This window comes from Ciconia boyciana, chromosome 6 (assembly GCF_034638445.1).
Source record: "Ciconia boyciana chromosome 6, ASM3463844v1, whole genome shotgun sequence".
NCBI lineage: Eukaryota > Metazoa > Chordata > Aves > Ciconiiformes > Ciconiidae > Ciconia > Ciconia boyciana.
Window position 1 is genome coordinate 10,847,293 of NC_132939.1, and position 18,967 is coordinate 10,866,259.

The window sequence follows — 18,967 nt, forward strand, 5'->3', positions numbered from 1 at the left end:
CCATGTGTTCTGATAATCACCCCATGAAGGTTTAGATTGTGGGAGTTTTGTTTGTTGTTTTTTTTGTTTTGTGATTGTGAAGGTTTTTCTGTTTTGTTTTTTTAAAATGCAGTATTAGTCATTAACTTGATTTTCAAAGTTTCTCACAAAGGAAAGAGCATGTTCATGTGTATTAAGATGGCATTTACACTATCCAGTTATTTTCCATAAATTAGACTAAAAACATGCAAAAATACAATAAACACTGTAACAACACTTTCAAGGGATTTGTTTATTTTTGGTTTACAAACAAAGGCACCCAATATTTCTGTTTATGTCTTATAAAAGCTCACAGATTTAGCATTTCTTTCCAAACATCTGTTCCTACAGCAGAGAAAAACATTACAGGAAAATGTAATTTTTTCCCTGGTTGCAAATCTAAATACCAATAACTGTTAAGTGATCATGCTGTTTCAGACTGTTCTTCTTCCTATTTAACCAACTGGAATACCTCCTGTAACTTGCTAGTCAGTACAGTGAGTCTAGCTTACTGTATCAAAATATAGTTCCAGTATATTTTTGATCAACACCTGTTATGTGCAAACACTGGTATGAAGAACTGCAAGAGAACAGGGTTCTGATATGGAAAAAACCCATAGTTTCAGATAGAATTTCACAGACTGACCACAGGAAGTGACAAAACTAATGTAATAAATGTGACACTGAATCTATTGTCAGTTAAATAGGATGACTGATGAATTTGTGTAACATACCAATAGTGCACAGAACCACGGTCTCCAAAGAGGGAAAAAATTTGGGTTTCTAATTGGAAAAATGTTTAAAGAGTAGAGGTTAAATATCCTTATGTTTAAAGTAATCCTTTTCTTTGTTATTTATTCAAAAGAATAGATTTCTAAGCAGTGTTTTGGACCAGAAATAATCAGTTCACTGGCTTCATAGTTCTTGGTATTAACAAATCAGCATTAAAAGTATCATGTATAACAGTTATAAACAACCAAAATTCATAAGTGAATTGCTTCACAGAATCATTTTCAGAATATGATGTATTTGTCTTTTGCAAACTTCAGCCACATGCCAACATGGGACAAGGGTGGATAGTAGGCACCTCGGAAAAAAAGTCTACAATGCAGGGATGCTTAAGCATACTTTCAGGTCTAGTAAGATACTTGGGGAGGCAACTAAAGATGTAATACACCTAATGTATTTGTTAAAGTGTAACATCTTCAATCATGGAAGCCATAATTTATTTTCAGCCACAGTCAGAGGTCTCTCACACAAGGTGTGGTCCTAGACCATTTAGGCTTTTCATCACTAGCTTTATATATACACAGGTAATTTTAAAAAGGAATTACAACTTAACTACTTACTACAGAATATTTAGCTTCAGCAAGGAAGCCATTATCTTTTCAAAATGAGATATACACCTGCAGGAAAGGTGTTCTCTTTAAGAGTTCTCACAAGAATAGCAAAATAAGTTCTTTACATACTTAATTCAAATAGGACAAAAAACTATGAAGGGCAAGTATAATGTAGCTCTTGTGTAATTAAGTCATTATTTGCCTTTCCAAGCAGATTCAAGAACATATTCATCAGTATAAACTAATTTTAATGAACGAACACTGGGCAAGGGTGCTGGTCAGTGCATCAATTAGAGGAACATTACAGTGTTCTCAGATAGAATTCTGTGCAACCAAAATTTAAAGGGATCTTCATGTATTGCCTTAAACAAGGATTCAATCTTTTCTTAAAACTTGCTATTTTTACAAATGTTTTCCCTACTGAAACAAAGTAACATGCAGAAAAAACAGATTTCTTCAGATTTAAACCTAATAATTTAAATTAAAAGATAGATGGAAGAATTGTTAACATACTTTCATTTTGAAGCAAGGTGCATCTTGCTCTGCTTGCCCAGTGAAACGAGAGGTTTTGTTGGGGCAGGGATGAGAAAGTGTGCTTATGCCTTGGTGTTGTCCACGCATCAAATTTCATAGCTCAGAGATTTAAAAAATTATTAATTCATTAAGTATTTGCTAACATTGCTTAGAATTTAAAAACAGGTATATCGCTTAACAAATGCCTATAGTTTGTCCAACTACTATTACCAGTAATACAAATAGCAACTGAGCATAATAAATTCCTTTCAAATACATCTACCTTTGAAGTTAGAAGTGTAACAATCAAGTGCTGGCTCTGTGTTCTCAATAAAAATCATTAAAAAAAGAGGACGGTCAATGACTTTATTTTTGCCCCCCTCAGGGTTATATTTCCTTTTATCTAGTCAATGATACGATCAATTCTGCTTTCAGAGAAGCAAATTGTTCATGCTGACATAAATGCAAGTTGGATGCAGCCAGTTTCGAGCACAGAACTGAATCCCTAAGTGCATTCTGAAGACCAGATCAGACAAAAGGCCTTTCAGTAATTAAGGAAGGCTGTTTTTTTTTTTTTTCTCCTTTTTTTCTTTCAAAGCAAAGTAGGCACCATTATTGCATCCCTACTTTGAGAAGGGAAGAAGTGGCAAAAAGTAAAGACAAATTACAAAAAGTCCTCAAATAATTTTTTTCAGGAGATCCACCATCATTTATACACTTTTGCGACTTGTAAAACCCTTTGTAATTTAGAAGAATTTCAAATAAATAGGTCTACAGCAACTAGCAACTACTAAGTCAATATCTATCTTGCTCAATGTGGAGTAAAACTTAAAAGAAAAAAATCACGTTAAGGCAGATTTAAATCAAACACGTTCCAAATTGCACAGTTACGTTGGTCAGTGGTCTAAAATGTTTTCCCCAGGTTAAACAGTTAAAGTTATTTAAATGCTTGTCTAATGCCAATTCAACCTGGCACTTGACCATTTTATTTTCCTCTGTTTTCAGGAAGATACACAACTAACATTACATATAACATACCGTGTATTTCATACTCCAATTTAAGATGAAATTATGCTTTTACAAAACGTGAGATGACTACATGTTACAGGCTCTGTGCAGTTAGACCACCATATGCATAGATGTCCTAATGCTAAATTATCTTCTTCAGTATCTCATAGTACTGGAGGCTCTGAAGTAGGAGAGGAACTTGTAACACAGACTAACCACAAAGTACCAGATATTTCTTGCCATTTGTGATCTTGCAATAAAGATACGCCAGATCAGGATCACAAGAACGGTATTGAAGCCATAGCGTATATTCCTTAACCTAAGGAAAAACAAAATAAATAATTAAAAGCCAAGGTACCAATACTTACAGGAAACAAGAACACTCTAAAAATTAATTTTAATTTGTGGAATTTAATTTGTTCATCTATTCATCTCAAGATACATTATCAGTGGTATTAAGTGAATGACGGAAGTAAACTGGTAATTGAAGGACCAAACAAAAAAGGCTTTTCCATAGTTCACTGCTGAAAAGTGGAACACATGAAAACTAAGGAACAGAGCCAGCCCTGTAGCTAACCACATGTACTTCTGCTTTACAGCTGCTTGATAAAAAACTCTTAAAGCCAAGGTCACACACAGTAACTTACCTATAGAAGGCTGCCATCCACCCCAAAACTAAGGAAATATTTAACACTATGAACTCCCCTCCTCCCCTCCATGTATTTAAAACTTGATATATATGTAGAAGTAACTTGAACTGCTGCTGACAAAAGCAGCCCCACATCATAGGATTTTCCAGCCACAGAGCCTGGAGTCTTCACTGCAATTTTAAACTCATTCCTTCTCAGGGAACTATATTTAAAGATTAGGAGAAACTGAGTGTCCTTTTAGGGCACCTGTGACTTTTGGCAACCTTCTCACATGTAAAGGTGGAAGCTTCAAGACAAACGGCAACCAGAATTTGCTCAGATTTCTTTGAAACAGAGCAATCTCTTTGGTTCAGTGGATCATGACAATTTGTATTTTAAAGGCAGCTCTTTTTAAGGAAATACTCACTGCCCTTATCTTGTTTTACAGGTAGTCTGGGGGTTACCAAACCAGACCTTCCTCTACATACCTTATTCATAGAAAAAACAGTCTAAGTTTCTGTATTACAAAAGTAAAGCCCACTTTTCTATTTGAGGTAAAATTCTACTCGGTAGTTTCGTAGAGAAGCCAGGTTCCCTAGGCTGCCACATCTGTTTGATATTGAAGCAATGGACTCAAGTTCGGATTAGATAGAGTTGAGAGCTAGATAGTAACAGAAGTGACCAACTTAACACCTCAGAGTAAATACATGTTAGAATCTAAATCTCTTGCAAAACAATCCACTTAAGAAAGCTGGGAGCAAACAGATGCTGTTGCAATACAAGACTATTTCTCAGGTTATTTTTGGTATGATCCTTTGTACATAGGATAGCAACTGTATAACTCCTATGCATTTTTTTAACAGCATCTAAATTTAAAAAAATCAGAAGGGGACACCTCTTCAGCCATCCTCACCATTATCAAAGATTACCATCTTTCAAAAGTATATTTGAAATTGTAACATATGATGCCAATCCACTCTACAACTTAAAATCCGTGTCTTTAGAAGAATGACACAAGTAATGACCTAGATCACTTCTCTTTGTGATTAAATCACTTTTATTTCACTCTTTAAAGAGACATATCAATAAGTCTACAACTGTCATTATGAATCAGCCAAGAACAAAACAAGGGCAACTGTGCCAGTAAAATTCTGGACAATAACAATGCATTCAAATTGGAGGAGTTAAGCCACAGGTAAAAGGCTAAGAGAAGTCATCTTAGAGCAACCACATCAAAGTTTCCTGCTCTGAGGTGGAGAGTCCATGCCTGTTTACTCACCTGCTTCAAAAGATCACATTCCCAGAAGAAACAACTATTGTTCTATTAAATCTCCTTAACTAAACAAGCCATTCTGACCTTGTGTTACTGTGTACCTTTTTACCTTCCAAAAGATACTTGGGTAAAATCAGAAACCTGGATTACAGTATACACTACTGATCAGAGCTACAACCATAATCCCAGACTAATACTGTAACTATTAATACTGAGAGCAACTCAGGAGCAACAAATAGAACAAGAAAGATGACATCTCACTTCTTTAGAAAACGCTTCAGATCACTGGACTGGAACAGAAGAATTATGGAGGACCTAAGCAGGTGCTATAAAGAACAATTAAGTCATAACATGGAAAAGAAAAACTTGACAAGGGCAGGAAAACACGAAAAATATAAACAGAGGAAAATAAAAATTTATACTTACTTATTCAAGTGTTTCCTAGCTGCAGGGAGGCCAGACATTTCTTCATTCAGCACATACTTCTTCATTCCCATGCAGTAATTTTCCATGTATTCTGCCCAATGTAGTTGTCGAACATCAAAATTAAATGTCTGCATAAAATAAAAGCTTTCACTGTTAGTTGCTTAAAAATTCACCTGCTATATGTAACAGAGGAAAATAAATGCCTTTATACCAGATAATTCCAGTTTGTCTTTGATGCAAGAAAGTTATCTTGTCCTTAATCATAAGAATGATCCAGACTTAGATCCCATTTCTGACTCAACCACCAGCTTCTTACACCATCTCATTCAAATTTCAACCATTTCATGCCTTATTTCTCCTCCTCAGCAGTAATATTCTTCCCTCCACTTCCAAGTGCACTACTCTCCCATTTCATCTGTCTGTAAGGAATTCTACTCTAGAAATAACTATTTTATATTATGTTGTTTCCTTTTAAGCAACAAAATAATTCTAATATGCTATAAACACTGCTTTGAACACTGCCAAGTTCACTGTTTGATAAATGCAGAGTTCTTTTAGCTGTGCTTATAGTTGTACAGCTATATTTTAAAAAGAACCATGTGAGCATCTTCCTCAGGAGAGGAAGTTACTACAGTAAATTCACAACACAGGTTTTTCACTGATGTATTGATTTCCTCATCTCAAGATTCTACAATAACAGCCATTTAAGTCCCAATAAATACCAAGATATTCCTAGCAGGCTTTTAACTCTGCCAATTTTGTTTCAGGTAAAAGAATAACCAAGATCATTACAGGAACAAGAGATAAGTAAACAGTTTTGCGCAGCGAAACTGTATTCAGCTTTAGAAGTTGTTATACATACACTAAATCCCCAAGTCCATGCTTCCAAATAAGCTGCTCAACAGCATGGCAGGTGTGTTACAAGGTATGATGAAAAATAAACCCATTACAGTTCTGAAGACAATCCCTCACAGTGAGTCTTTGTAGTTTAGCATTGTTTGTAAGTTAAAGGTCAGCATTTAGTTCTAGTCATGACATAATACATACCAGTACTAGAAGGCTGTGTAGCATGTAAGTTATCAGACTCTCTCAGTCAAACTATTTTCCACAATATATCATTATAGCAAGAATGTAAAAGTAAAGAAAGTGAAGTTTCAACTGTTATTTCAACTAGTTCTTTATTGCTGTATGCACATCTTATCGAAAATTCAGCTATTCAAAAATACTAACAGTCCAAAGCTCTGGGGTTATTTTGGTTTTGTTTTTTAAACTTTTCCCAAACTCAGGTTGCTGGGGGGAGGTGAGAGGGGGGGAAGGGGTGGAAATCTTCTCCACACAAGAATCACAAAAGGTATTCTATTTCCTACTTTAGACAGTTTATTTAGAACTTTGGCAGCTTTTCTTCAACTTAACTATAGAACTAGATTCTGGAAAACAATTGAATAGGAAAGACATCTTAAAGATGACAAAACTGTTCCAAATGCATAAGGGAGTTTGAGTTTTTAAAACTGTAACTGATGATTTTTATGATTTTTATCCTGCTGAATATTAACCAAAAAAATGATAGCAGAATGGAAGTTCAGTTAAATGCGGGGGGTGGGGGGCACAGAAACTGATCTCAGTTGCAATACTTCTCTATTTTAATGCCTACATGTATCTTCCTGTGAGACACACTGGGGGGGGAGAGGGGAAGGGAAGAACAACTCCATTCCATTACAGCTTCACTATTGCACAAATATATTTTGAATAACTTGGAATGAATCCAGTAAGATTTGCATAACTTTTCCCAGCCATATGAGGGGTGGGGAGGGGGGAATCTGGCAGCACAGGCACACATACAGGAAAAAAAGGTAGCTTCAGTCAGTACTAGTCACCAGGATGAACCAGCTAGCCACATCCAGGCATTTCTGTTAGGGATTGGTAAACACAGCACAAAAATAGAGACTCACATAGATGGTCAACCACCACACACAGTGGGAAGATGAAGACTTTTCCTTTGAGCTTTTTCATTCATTCTTACTCAGACCCTACACTCAACAACAGTCTTCATTCTTCCTCAACAGCTTTCAGGACTATTCTGTCATCCTGCTTCTGTTACACTTTTCTCCTTGTACAGAGCAGTTTTAGTCACACAGCAAGAGTGTACTTCAGAAAGAAGTGAGAGAATTTACACTTACATTTCTTTGAATACATGGGCTCTGTGGCCAAACCATGAAAAGGGTATATAAAAGTTGTTACTAGTTTAAAAACAAGCAAAAGAGTCCCTCAAAACCTACCTCCTGTTCCTCAGAGAAGAGGTAGTGGTCAGGAAGTAAAGCCTTGTTTTATTCATGATATAGGTAAAACCGTAACAGCTTGGCCACTTGCTTGATATATGGGCAACACCAGATCACATGATCAGGCCACTCCAAAGACAACCATATTTTACATAAGCTCTCCTTCAAGGGGCTCCTGCCCTTCCTCATCTCTGATCACATCACTGATAGAGCTCATAACACAGCCCTGGCACAACTGAAAGGATGTGACAGGAATCTCCAGTGCTGAGTTAGTACTAGGTTTAGCTCTACATTATAGTAAGGAGCATTACCAGTTCATGTCCTTATTCAATCTTAAATGAATGAGCTTATATTTCACTTTCAGTCCCCACACCCACATCACAGAGCTACTTGCCTTTTTGTCTTGGGGGTTTAGCTGGTTCATTAGCATAGTCATATTTTCAGTATTCCAGATCCAAGAATTGCTTGTAAAGTATTCTAACATCATCATGGCCTTATGAAGACGTGTTATTGTTTTCATCATCCTACAGTCCAAGGCATGGAATGTGCAGGTTACAGTGGTAAAGATTAGTTCAAACAAAACCAGACAGTAAGATTGTAAATTTTTTACCCTCCAACCCCACACCCCTATGTTAACATATCCCATCTTGCTCTGTACCGAAAGCATGTTATATTAGATCAACAGGTTGTTTCTGCATATTATTAAAGTGGACTTTGGCTGTCCAATATTTATATAGAATCAGAAATTACAGGACAGTGCTTTTTTCCTAGTCCTACTTCCCAGTGCAATAGTAAGTTTCTTCCCTAAAAAAAAGAAGAGAAAGTAAAATGTTGTCTTCTGCTGGTAACTCTTATTTTAGGACACAGTCACAGAACACACTTCACTTCAGCATACTGAAATATCTAGCTGCACTGAACAATGTGACTTGATGAAAGAGTCAAATTGCACAGTGCAGAACATATGCACATGACAACTTTAAGCAAGGGAGTAAGTTTCCCTGATCTTCCTGCACACTGTGCAAGACCAGATCTCTGTAAGAAAACAAAATAGGTTTATTATGGTCACTAAGAGATCAAGGCTTAAAACCACCAGAAATATGGCTTAGCCCCTTAACCCTACTGCTTCTGTAGCAAAGGGCAGGAAAATACTTAAGGGCACAGATAGACCACAGCAGATCCTGCTAGTTAGGTGATCAGTTCTATGCTACTTCAAAATATGCAGAAATACCTTCCATCATCCCTTATTATGCAGAGGAAGCAACTCTACAAAACCATCACATGGAATACAGAGAAATTATGTTATAAGGATCAATTTGGGCAAGTTTCTCTTTGATCAGACTACCTGAAGTGGACCCAAAAAATGTGAGTCATCCAGTGTCTCAGATGTAAAGTTCCCACATTTATGACAAGAAAATTGTTTCAAGTGTTACAGTGCTACATATGGTCACTTAATTTTAATAAGTACTAACCAGTACCACATAACCTAATGCTATTAAATTCCTGCTTTGGGTGCTTGAAGTATTTCCATCTTGCAGAACTGCTTCCAATTTGATCCTTATAGCAGGATACACTGATTATTTTAAGCGCGGGGGGGGGGGGGGGGCAGGAGGCAAAAAAAGCAGAACAACCCAGCACTAACAGGAAATGTCTTTCTGAAGGTAAGTTTTGTTCAATAAAGTTCACAGAAGTAAAAAAAAACACTGATTTTTCTCTGAAAGCTGCCTTGATGCATTCATACTTGTAGAAGGGATATAGCACATTGTCCCAGAAATTATTCTAAAGAAAGTATTTTGCATCACATTAGTGTCCCCTACTGTCAACTAATGGCTGGCATCTCAGCATCTAAGAGAATATCAAAATTGCCTCTTTTTCTTCTCATGAAATGGAGTCATACAAATTGCAGAGACCACTGAAAAAGTAGAGTATCTCTAAAGCACAAAAAGCACAAATATTTTTTCTTAAACCCCCAGAGGAACCTATCTACAGATTAAAATTCAGAATTGTATTCAAATTTTAGACCACCAGCTAATTTTATTAGTAGACATTTCTAGATGCTTTCAAACACCTGTTTATAGTTTCACCAGTTGGGGAAGGTGGCAACAGTGGGAGCTGAGTTGAACCAGAGTTCCTCTGATTAAAAAATAAGTAGGAATATAGACTGTGCATCCAAACCATATCCTGTGCTAACAAGACTGAACTGAACATTAAGATAAGCCAGAAAGACCTCATAGCAAAATGGCCTGGATAAAAACAGTGCCAAAGAGGACACGGTGGCTACATGCTTACCCTTTTTGCAGAGGTGTGTCCCCAGCCAGTCTTAAGATTATTTAACTTAGTTGACTTGCCCTTTTGTGCCTCCCCAATTTGTGTTCTTATGCTAAGCTGGAAGAGCAGCTGAGTTTTAGTTAGAGTGTTTAGACTGCTACAGTTTAAGAAAACTTGTGCCCCTGCAAAATACTAAATGGTGCAAATGAGTATCTGATTAGACAAGTGTAGATTTTGAGCTTGTTACTGGCCACTGACATTGGTTTTCACTCTTTTCTGTAAATAAAAACTAAACTAAATTTAAACTAATGTAAAGACTAACCTCTGCTGGGAATCTTGCTGTCTCTACTTACAGATATGGTTTTAGAGCATAGCTAAGCTGATTTAAAGTAAAAAAAAAAATCAAGTGGCTAAAAAGAGGAGTTCTACCTCAGCTGCAGATTTTTTTCCCTCCCTCCAACTCAAATTGGATTTAGCAACTGGCCACAGAACCAGCTGATTCAATTCATCAGTGGAAAATTGGGGTTTTAGTTTGTAGGTTTAGTTTCTTGATCTATCAGCCAAAAGAATCAAATGTCTCCAAATTCTCTAAACTGCTAGATCAATTACAAAGTTGGCAGAAAAGGACCAACTTTCTTGGTGACAGCTTGTTAGTTTGCACTAAATCAACATGAAGCTACACTTATTTTTTTGAGAAGAAAAAGAAGTATGGTGACAGCCTCTCATATTCAGAGATGTCAATGAGTGTCATTTAGTGGACACTTGCGTAGCTCTGGCAGACTAAGTTTTATAACTTCAATGGCACCATATTCCTCCTGCAAATGGGAATACACACACAACTCAAAAAAGAGCATGAATACACATAATGGAACTTTATCTCTCAACCTGAAGTTTTGAAATATATACTTCACAGGTTGTTCCAGAGATAGCCATTGGATACAAGTCATAAATATCAAAGCCATATATAACCAGTCAGTATAATACCAAGCATTGCATCACACCTTCTTCATAAGCTGAAGACAGAAAAAAGTCAGACCTGCTGATCATCATAAAGAATTGAACATCAGCAGCAGTCAGCTAGTCAGTGTGACAGCATGCAAGACTTTCACCTAGATACTAAGTAGAATTTTGCCTCTACTAGGCAGTCCTTACTGCCATTAACACAAAATACATTACAACAGTTTGAGAAGCACATCACAGGAATTAAAAGTTTTAAGCAATAGTTAATTCAATTATCCAAAAGTTAGGTGGGCATGTTTCTATACCAGACAATTGAAAGCGACCTGGCTTAAGGCTATGACTGTGTTTTGAAGAAGTCTTACACACAACCTATTGTCTCCAGGCTAAAAACAGTTCTGATGCTAAATACAGACTGATCCTTCCATGGATCTACAGGCTGCCAATCTGCATGTCTCTGCATAAGCATTAGAGATAGTTAATTATATTTTTTTCAAAAAAAGTCTCCTCTAAAATACATAAAACAAGCTTTCGGATTTGTCTTTGTTCAGATTTTCATTTGGCTGTAAATTTTGAAGTGTAAGACACACTACTGGAATTCTTACCTTCCCAGCAGCTCTGGGGTTCCTTTAAGTGCACAACTTAAAAGTACTTCCAAGAGGAAAAACCATATTAATCTATTCAATAAAAGTGTACTCTTTACTCATTTCTGGTTTGTAAGACAGTAACTATGTGAAAGGTGCTTCATGTTAAGTTTTTAAAAGCTTTAAATTGAAATGATAGATATGAAATTATGTCCTTTACACCTCCCTGCATACATCAACCACATCTTCCCTTCAGCTTTCTAAGAAGCAGTAACAAAAAATGAATTGCTGAAGAATATGAAATATTCTCCAGCAATACTTTAAATATTTAATGCCACATTCTGTTCTTCCAGAGTAATTGGAAAGATCTGCATGTGTATTTTTAAAGGCTTTAAGATTTCAAATATACCAAATTGTTTTCAAATAACATACAGTTTTGTTGTGCTAAGCACTATGCAAAGTTAAGACAGAACTATGCCTTATATTAAAGTTAATTAGACAATTAATAAGCTTTGCTACGCAACAAAGTATATATGGCAAGCTACTGACAACACTATCCTTAAACTTGGATGCTAAGGATTATTACCACTATTTGTGTAATTGCACAATGCTATAATAGTCTTAAGTATTTAGTATAAAATATTAAATCTTCATTATGCCAATCTCCATTGTACATGTTATTTCTATAAAATTTGGAAGAAATATTATATGCATTATTTCTTCCATCCCTTTCCTTAATTGTTAATATTATCAGAGAATTGTTAAATCGAGTAACCTTCAACTAGATGCAAAAACAGCAAAAAGACTTCCATGTCACTAAACATATTGCTTCCACAAGTAAGGTGGAAAAAAGAATTATTTCATATTGAAGAAAGATTTCAACAGATAAATTTTCAAAAAAATCCTGAACAGAAAGATTTTCTTTTTAATTAACATAATCCTTTAGTTCTGAAGGGTCATAGGCCTGATCTATTTCTTCCACTTGTTAAAAATTTCTCATTCAGTTGCAGTACAATATCCTGACAGTATGACAACAGTGCAGTTAAACCTACACAGTAATTTCATTGCTTAAGAGTTTTTCCTACATTGTATGCAATAAAGACCTCGGAAGTGTATTCAGACTCAGCACAGAGGGCAGACTATTGACCATGTGAAGTCAAGTTAGCACAGTATTTGAATTTTCTTGTGCTGATTTTACTACATTTTTACTATACTGCTCAAGTTTTTCTGCTGAATCATGGTGGAAAAGGTCACATTGTAGATTAAGCCAGCCCTTCTTCACTCAGAACAGCATTATATTGAGTTTAAGAATCTCCAATAATGTTTCCAAGGCTTTAGAAGTTTCCTAGTACATGCCACCTGGTAATTAAAACCATTCTGTCAACTGGACAGAATGACTACAGCAACAGTAGTACATCCCTACACCATGACTGTCTCCAGCCCATCAGTTAAAGCAGCTTTTGAGCCAGAAGACTAGAAAAGAGTCAAGAGTAAAGATCAGTCTCATATTTCTTCTATTATTAAACAACACATGAAGCCCATTAGGATTTAACACTGCATGTCTTGCTTGCATCTATGTTTATTTGCTTCTACTGCTCCTATTGCAGGCTCCCATTTTTTAAATGCTTTAAAAAAAAAAAAAAAAGAGCACTATATAATGAAAGCTATATTCCTGTAAGTGGGCTGTGTATCAGACTTAAAAGCTTTTCTTTCAAGTGCATTTGAGTGACCTTAGTGACTGAACAACAGCTTGTTTTAGTTGAATCTCTCCTCTTTCCTCCAAACTGGAAATCTTGTGCATGATAGGAGACTCACCTACGCACTGTTATATTAAACTAATTAGGAATACTCCTATTGGTAATACTTCACAGGCTAGAAAATACATATTTAATGTCACCAATTGTACTAGTACTGATTAAAGTTCTAAATTCCATCTTTGGAGATCAAGTAAGAATTCCAGGAAAAGCAAAACCAAGATTCAACATTCCCAGTGTTATAACATAAAACTGCAAAGAGCATTCTGAACAACATGATTATTCACAGCCTTGTTTTACTCCTACTGGTCAAATACTTAAAAGAATAGACACCTTTTAAAGACTGACAAGATTCTGGCAGTACTATTTCCTAACCATTTGAAAGACAGTAGATTGGCATTTATAGTGTAACTATTTTTAGTGAGTGATGAAGTCTTCACATCTGTCACAGAATTTCTATCAATTTTTATTAAGAATAACTTAAAACTGCAGAAGAATCTAAAAGCTAGGAACTTGTACATTCAATACCTTCTTTTGATCTGAAGAGCTTACATCTTTTTAATGGGGAAGATTACTATACAGGCACAGCCTCCTGCCACTACTGTTGCTGTATTACACTATTGAGTAGGCTTGGAACAACAGAATCCAGGCAGTTTAGAATTTTTCTCCTACAAACCACTTACATGTCTTCCTTCTACTGATCCAGTGCCAAGTCTGTTACATAACTTTTCCCCTCCTTGTAAGACAGACCTAGACTACAGGACAATGAATGAATACTCACATGCGTTAATACACTGTCACCACAGTGGAGATTTTAGAGTCTGAAGAAAAATACTTTTGAAAACATAACATATGCAATGAGTTAAGATCATATGGCTTGGCAAATCTGGAACAAATTGAAGTGACATCTTATATTCCTTCTACGTAATTTAGTTTAGCCTATTTAGCAGGGCTATGCCATTTTCGCCACTTAAGAAGTTAGCCAGAGACTAGTGTAAATATTATAAACTGAATGGAATGTTGAGATGCTAAAAACCAACATAGCAGATCAAGTTGTATCATCTACAGGAATAACCCGCAATTAACAACTCTCTCTCTCGTTCCATTTTCAGTTTATAATAGCAACAACAATCTTAATGCAAGCCACTTCCTAGAGTTTAACGACTGACTAGGATTCTGATCCGAGACATATCTTGGACAACATTGTTGAGCCAGTCGTTAATCCCTTAGAAACACCACCACTGGATTGTTATTGCTTATAGTTAGTAAATCTAGATAGTGCCTATGCCATGTCTTCTTCACAAGTCTCCACCACCTTAACAGCAAGATATTTTTAGCCCTGTCGTCCTTACCATGGTTCATGACCTCTCAATCTGAGCAAAAGATCATGAAAAAATGCAGGCACTGTATTTCTGACTGCAATCCAATATTGACTCAAGGGGATGGAATGGAATCTTAAGCCAGGGCAACTTACTGCACCTTCTAATGGATTTATCTTGAAATTCAAATTAATGTGGTATCCTAATGTGTGGAGGAAAAAATAAGGATCAACATATTTTGAATATTTATTATTCAAATACAAAAATCACTTGCTAGATCTTGTAATTCTGTTTACCTGGACTACTTAAGCCCCCAAACTATCCAACAAAAACATCCTCATTGTTGCTAGAAAGTTCAAAGTCACTTTGAATTCAAGGACCTGTTCTCAGGAAAAAAAGGCTGAGTTTTAGTCACAAAGCATTCGGGGGGGGGGGGGAATCAATATACATAATAGCATAAGCATAGCTTTGTTTAAAAGTCAGAGGAACAGACAAGACAGAGCTAGTCACCGTTACCTTGGGCTTCTTCCAGTAATCCTGAGGTAGATATCATACAGGAATGCTGGGGCCTTATGGCTTACAGCAATCCAGTACTGATATAAAAGGTGATTGGAAGTTAGATTTACATTGGGCCGTCTGAAGGCCTGTTCGAGAGGATTCCTCTTGAAAGTAGAAATTACATGGTATTCTGAGAAAGAAAAGTTGTGTAACAGCTTTGATAATAACCATGTAAAATTTAATGGTTTTCAAAGTACATTACAGTGTACAATATTTACTTCAGTATGTTATTTAAATAGCCACCCTAACTCTTCTACAATCCACAGAAACTAAACCAAAGTCATAAGCTCTTAAGCTAAAATACTGTTAAACTGGTTCTTATTATAATCAAGAGGTCTTTTATGCCTTCATCTTCAGTATATTTTATTGTAGCTTCTCTCTTTCTGTTCCTCTTCCCTACCTTAGAAGCTGTTGATTTCAAAAATTCACAGCAATTTCAGTTTATATACCATGTAAAGCTATTTAAATAGTCATCTTTATTTCATGAAGAAGGCTATGAAGAAGACTATTCTAATCTGTTGTGTGAAGAGTAATTTAAAAACAGACTTAGAACTCCGCAAGCATCTGAAGTGTATTTCAAATGACATTTTTAAACAACTTATCCATATTTAAGTATTAAGAAAAAAGTAATTAGGATGGGACTCCATGAGAAACTCCTGCTGACACCTGAAAATTATGTACATGACAGATGCAGGATCAGAGTCTTAAAAAGTTATGTTCAAATTCACCTCATCTTTGTAATCATCTCCTGTAACTTTATGCTGTTGTTATAGACAGTGTTTAAATACCCTGATTCAAATTGGGATATAAATTAAGTCAGCAATATTCCAAGTTTGACTGAAGTAATAACGTTTATAAATACAGATATGTGTAAAATGGGCAAAAGCAAGTAAAAAGCATGAAGAAAGTAGTCAAGAGAAGTAAAATAGATTTAAGTACTTAACTGAAAGAAAAAAATAATAATCTGATCTTAAGAACTCTATTTCTAAAAAAACTGAAAGCTAATAAACAGCTTTACCATGCCAGTCAGCTTGTATTGCTATTTATAACAAAAACTATTACAAAGCTTTTGGCATGTCAGTTACACTCTAGTCTGGATATCTAAGAGTTGAAAAGAGGTGGCCATACTTTCTTAAAGATTACTTTTCCCTGTACATGAATAGTTGAAGTCTCATGTAGCTATCTGAAAATTAAAAAAGCCACCTCAACCAACAATTAACTTAAGCCAAAAATAACAAAGAGCTACACATGTGCAAAAGTATTATCATACCTCTCAATAATGCAGATGTACAAAACATCTAATTGTGGGCTGTTTATCCATATGTATTTAGTAAAGTTGGCATTAAACCCAACATCACTACTGCTCCTCTGAGCAATGCTTTTCTCTGCACACTACCCACACTCTGAAGATTTGGTCATGGCAGCATCAAAACAGAAAAATCAGTTCTCCCATAGTTTAATATAACAGAATGAAAAAAAAAAACAAAACCCAAGAACAAAATGAAACAGTGATAATGCTACAAGGGAAGAGAATTAACAGTGGAAGATAATGAAAAAGCACAATACACTGCAAAATTGAGAGGTATGGCTACATAATATGACCTACTGATTATAGCCTGTGCTTTTATTATTTGACCTTATTTTCTATTAAGGCTTATGAAAAAAAAAGAAACATGACATACCAACTTCACCCCAGTGGAAAGGATTGGTGCCACCTGTTGTACAGTTATATACCATGACATTTCTTGGTCTGGGGGGAAAAAAAGACAAAAGAGCAAGTTAGAATACAAACAACCTTTTAAAAACACAGAAAAAAGACATACCCAAAGTTATCCTTTCCCGCAACAGCATCATTTACATAAAGCAGAAAGAGTCAGTCCTGTGTTAGATTTTTTGCTTCCTATATAATCTTCCAGTATTTTTCTCCTTCTTTAACTATTATATTCCTTTTCTTTCAGAGAAAGTGTCACCTACATTACTGCAGATTGTATTGATTACAACAAGGCCCAGGAAAGAATTTTCAGGCATAGCTTGTACAACATATCAGTAGGTGATGTCTTCGTCTTTGGCATAAGGAAGTTACACTTTAAGCAACTAACACTGTTAGAACCTTAGATTCCTTTGTCCTGGGGGAACAGCAGGACACTGATTAGAAGTTCAATAGAAAACTGATTTATTAAAATACACAATATAATTTCAAAATACTTAATACTCTATTGTCACCTGTTATACCTATTAACTCCAGAATACCAGGCTGCAGCCAGTGTCATATTGACAACAACGTCTACTGGAACAAGATCTGCTACTGCACTGTTGGAAGCTCTCATTGTTCGCAGAATTCCTTTTCCTGCCTTAAAGAAGAGAACAACAACAACAACAAAAAAGAGACAGAAGACCCACCAGTAAGACATAGGAAGCTTTGTTGCCTTCAAAAAGGAGGAAAAAAAAAAGTAAGTATATTCATTACTTACAGCAATGAAGAAACCACTAGGTCCATTGATGTTATCAATCCATCCCTATTATGAACAGGGGAGAGGGAAATGATTTGGTTAGAGCATACTGAAGTCAGCAGTTTCAAGTCGAAAATTTCAGAAGTTTCTACAAGTGTATTCTTCTCCCTCCACCCCTTAAAGAGGAAAGAGATATTAATTTCCATATCTCTAAATGAAGTTCTTCCATAGCAAAATCTGGTGATGCAACGAGTTGCTATGACTCAGACAAGAGATCTACCCATAGATTCACTGGTCCTTCAAAGTGAGATGCTAGCTTGTTCATTTCTTAGTGAATAAACTGCAGGGCATTGTCTGTATAAATATGTTTATGTTGAAAGTATTCAAGTTTACAAGTATTTTTAGACTAGCTTCTAGCAACTCATAGAAAACAGATAAGCAGTTTTGCTATTGATTATTATTTTTTTCATTTTTCAAACAGAAGACATTCTTGCTCATCTTTAATGACAGTATTTAGACAGTATATACTTACTGGTTTGACATACACATTGTACATACTCAAAAAGGTATGCAAAGTCAATTATATCGATTTTAAGGGCTTGAGAGACATTCAGTCTTGAACTGGAAAAGCTATTCCAACACCAAGCTCCCACACAGGAGGAAGTATATAGCATATAAGCCATATATCAATATAGCATACAGTACATAGAACTTATGCCATCCCCTGCAAAGCTTACAGGGTTTGACTAAAAGAAGCAGAGCCAAAACATCTTTATGTCCTGCAGTCCCCAGTTTTCTTAGTCATCCTTTGCAGCTATTGACATACCAAAGCATCTTGAAGAGGTAAAAACAGATGAAGATACACCGAATCATGAAGTAAAAAGCTGACCATTTATTTCATGTGTGAAATAGTATCTCCCATTGTGATAGAAGTGTATTGTTCTATGACTAGAAGTAACTTACCCCTAAACTTCCCACATAAGAATACTGTATTTGGCAGGTTTTGTATCAGAGTTGTTATCCAGAAGCAACCAAGCCACAACTTCATACTCTAAAAGATTTTATTCTACGAAGGTCACTAGATAAACAGGCTGTCAGTATGTACTACAGTTTACAGGCAAGACCATCAGGTGAAAACTCAATGACTTACAGGAAAAGGCTCCTTCCAGCTAGCACCAACAATAGACGGCCTTATGATGGCTGTGTTTAATTTTGCACCTTCTTGTTGTACTACATATTCGGCTAAGGCTTTTGTATATATGTAAGTATTACGTCTGTTGCCTATCAGTTTAGGAGTAATATCTTCCACTAGACCATCATCCATCCACCTAAAGAAACAAAATAAGAGGCAAGTGTAAATTACTGCATGCTGCTTCACCAGGGATGGGGGGCACAGGGTCAAAAGCAATATGTAAAAAAGATAACCCAGATAAATTAAAAATACTTCAGAAAGTAAAATTAAAATCCAATCTCTTCTTCAAAACACCACCCAAGGCAAAACACCACTCAATGAAAAAAGCACACTAAAACCACCAAAGCATTATCATTCCCCTAGAAGCTGCATAAGCACAGTGGAACAAGAAATTCTGTGAAGAAA

At 35.8% G+C, this 18,967-nt stretch overlaps 1 protein-coding gene across 2 annotated transcripts in view; it reads right to left on the bottom strand.

Annotated features, from left to right (window-relative positions):
- Positions 1 to 258: 258 nt before the first annotated feature.
- The window catches only part of FAR1 (fatty acyl-CoA reductase 1), a 40,781-nt gene continuing 22,072 nt past the window's right edge, over positions 259 to 18,967 (bottom strand). The window contains exons 5-12 of one of the 2 annotated variants that reach the window (XM_072863836.1): positions 18,521 to 18,698; positions 17,392 to 17,436; positions 17,144 to 17,271; positions 16,603 to 16,670; positions 14,879 to 15,050; positions 7,878 to 8,007; positions 5,208 to 5,335; positions 259 to 3,198 (exon numbers count right to left, since the gene is read on the bottom strand). In XM_072863836.1, the coding sequence (XP_072719937.1) occupies positions 3,036 to 3,198; positions 5,208 to 5,335; positions 7,878 to 8,007; positions 14,879 to 15,050; positions 16,603 to 16,670; positions 17,144 to 17,271; positions 17,392 to 17,436; positions 18,521 to 18,698 (1,012 nt within the window). In that variant the 3' untranslated portion in view covers positions 259 to 3,035. The remainder of the gene's footprint in view (positions 3,199 to 5,207; positions 5,336 to 7,877; positions 8,008 to 14,878; positions 15,051 to 16,602; positions 16,671 to 17,143; positions 17,272 to 17,391; positions 17,437 to 18,520; positions 18,699 to 18,967) is intronic. The other variant, XM_072863837.1, reaches the window with a different exon arrangement.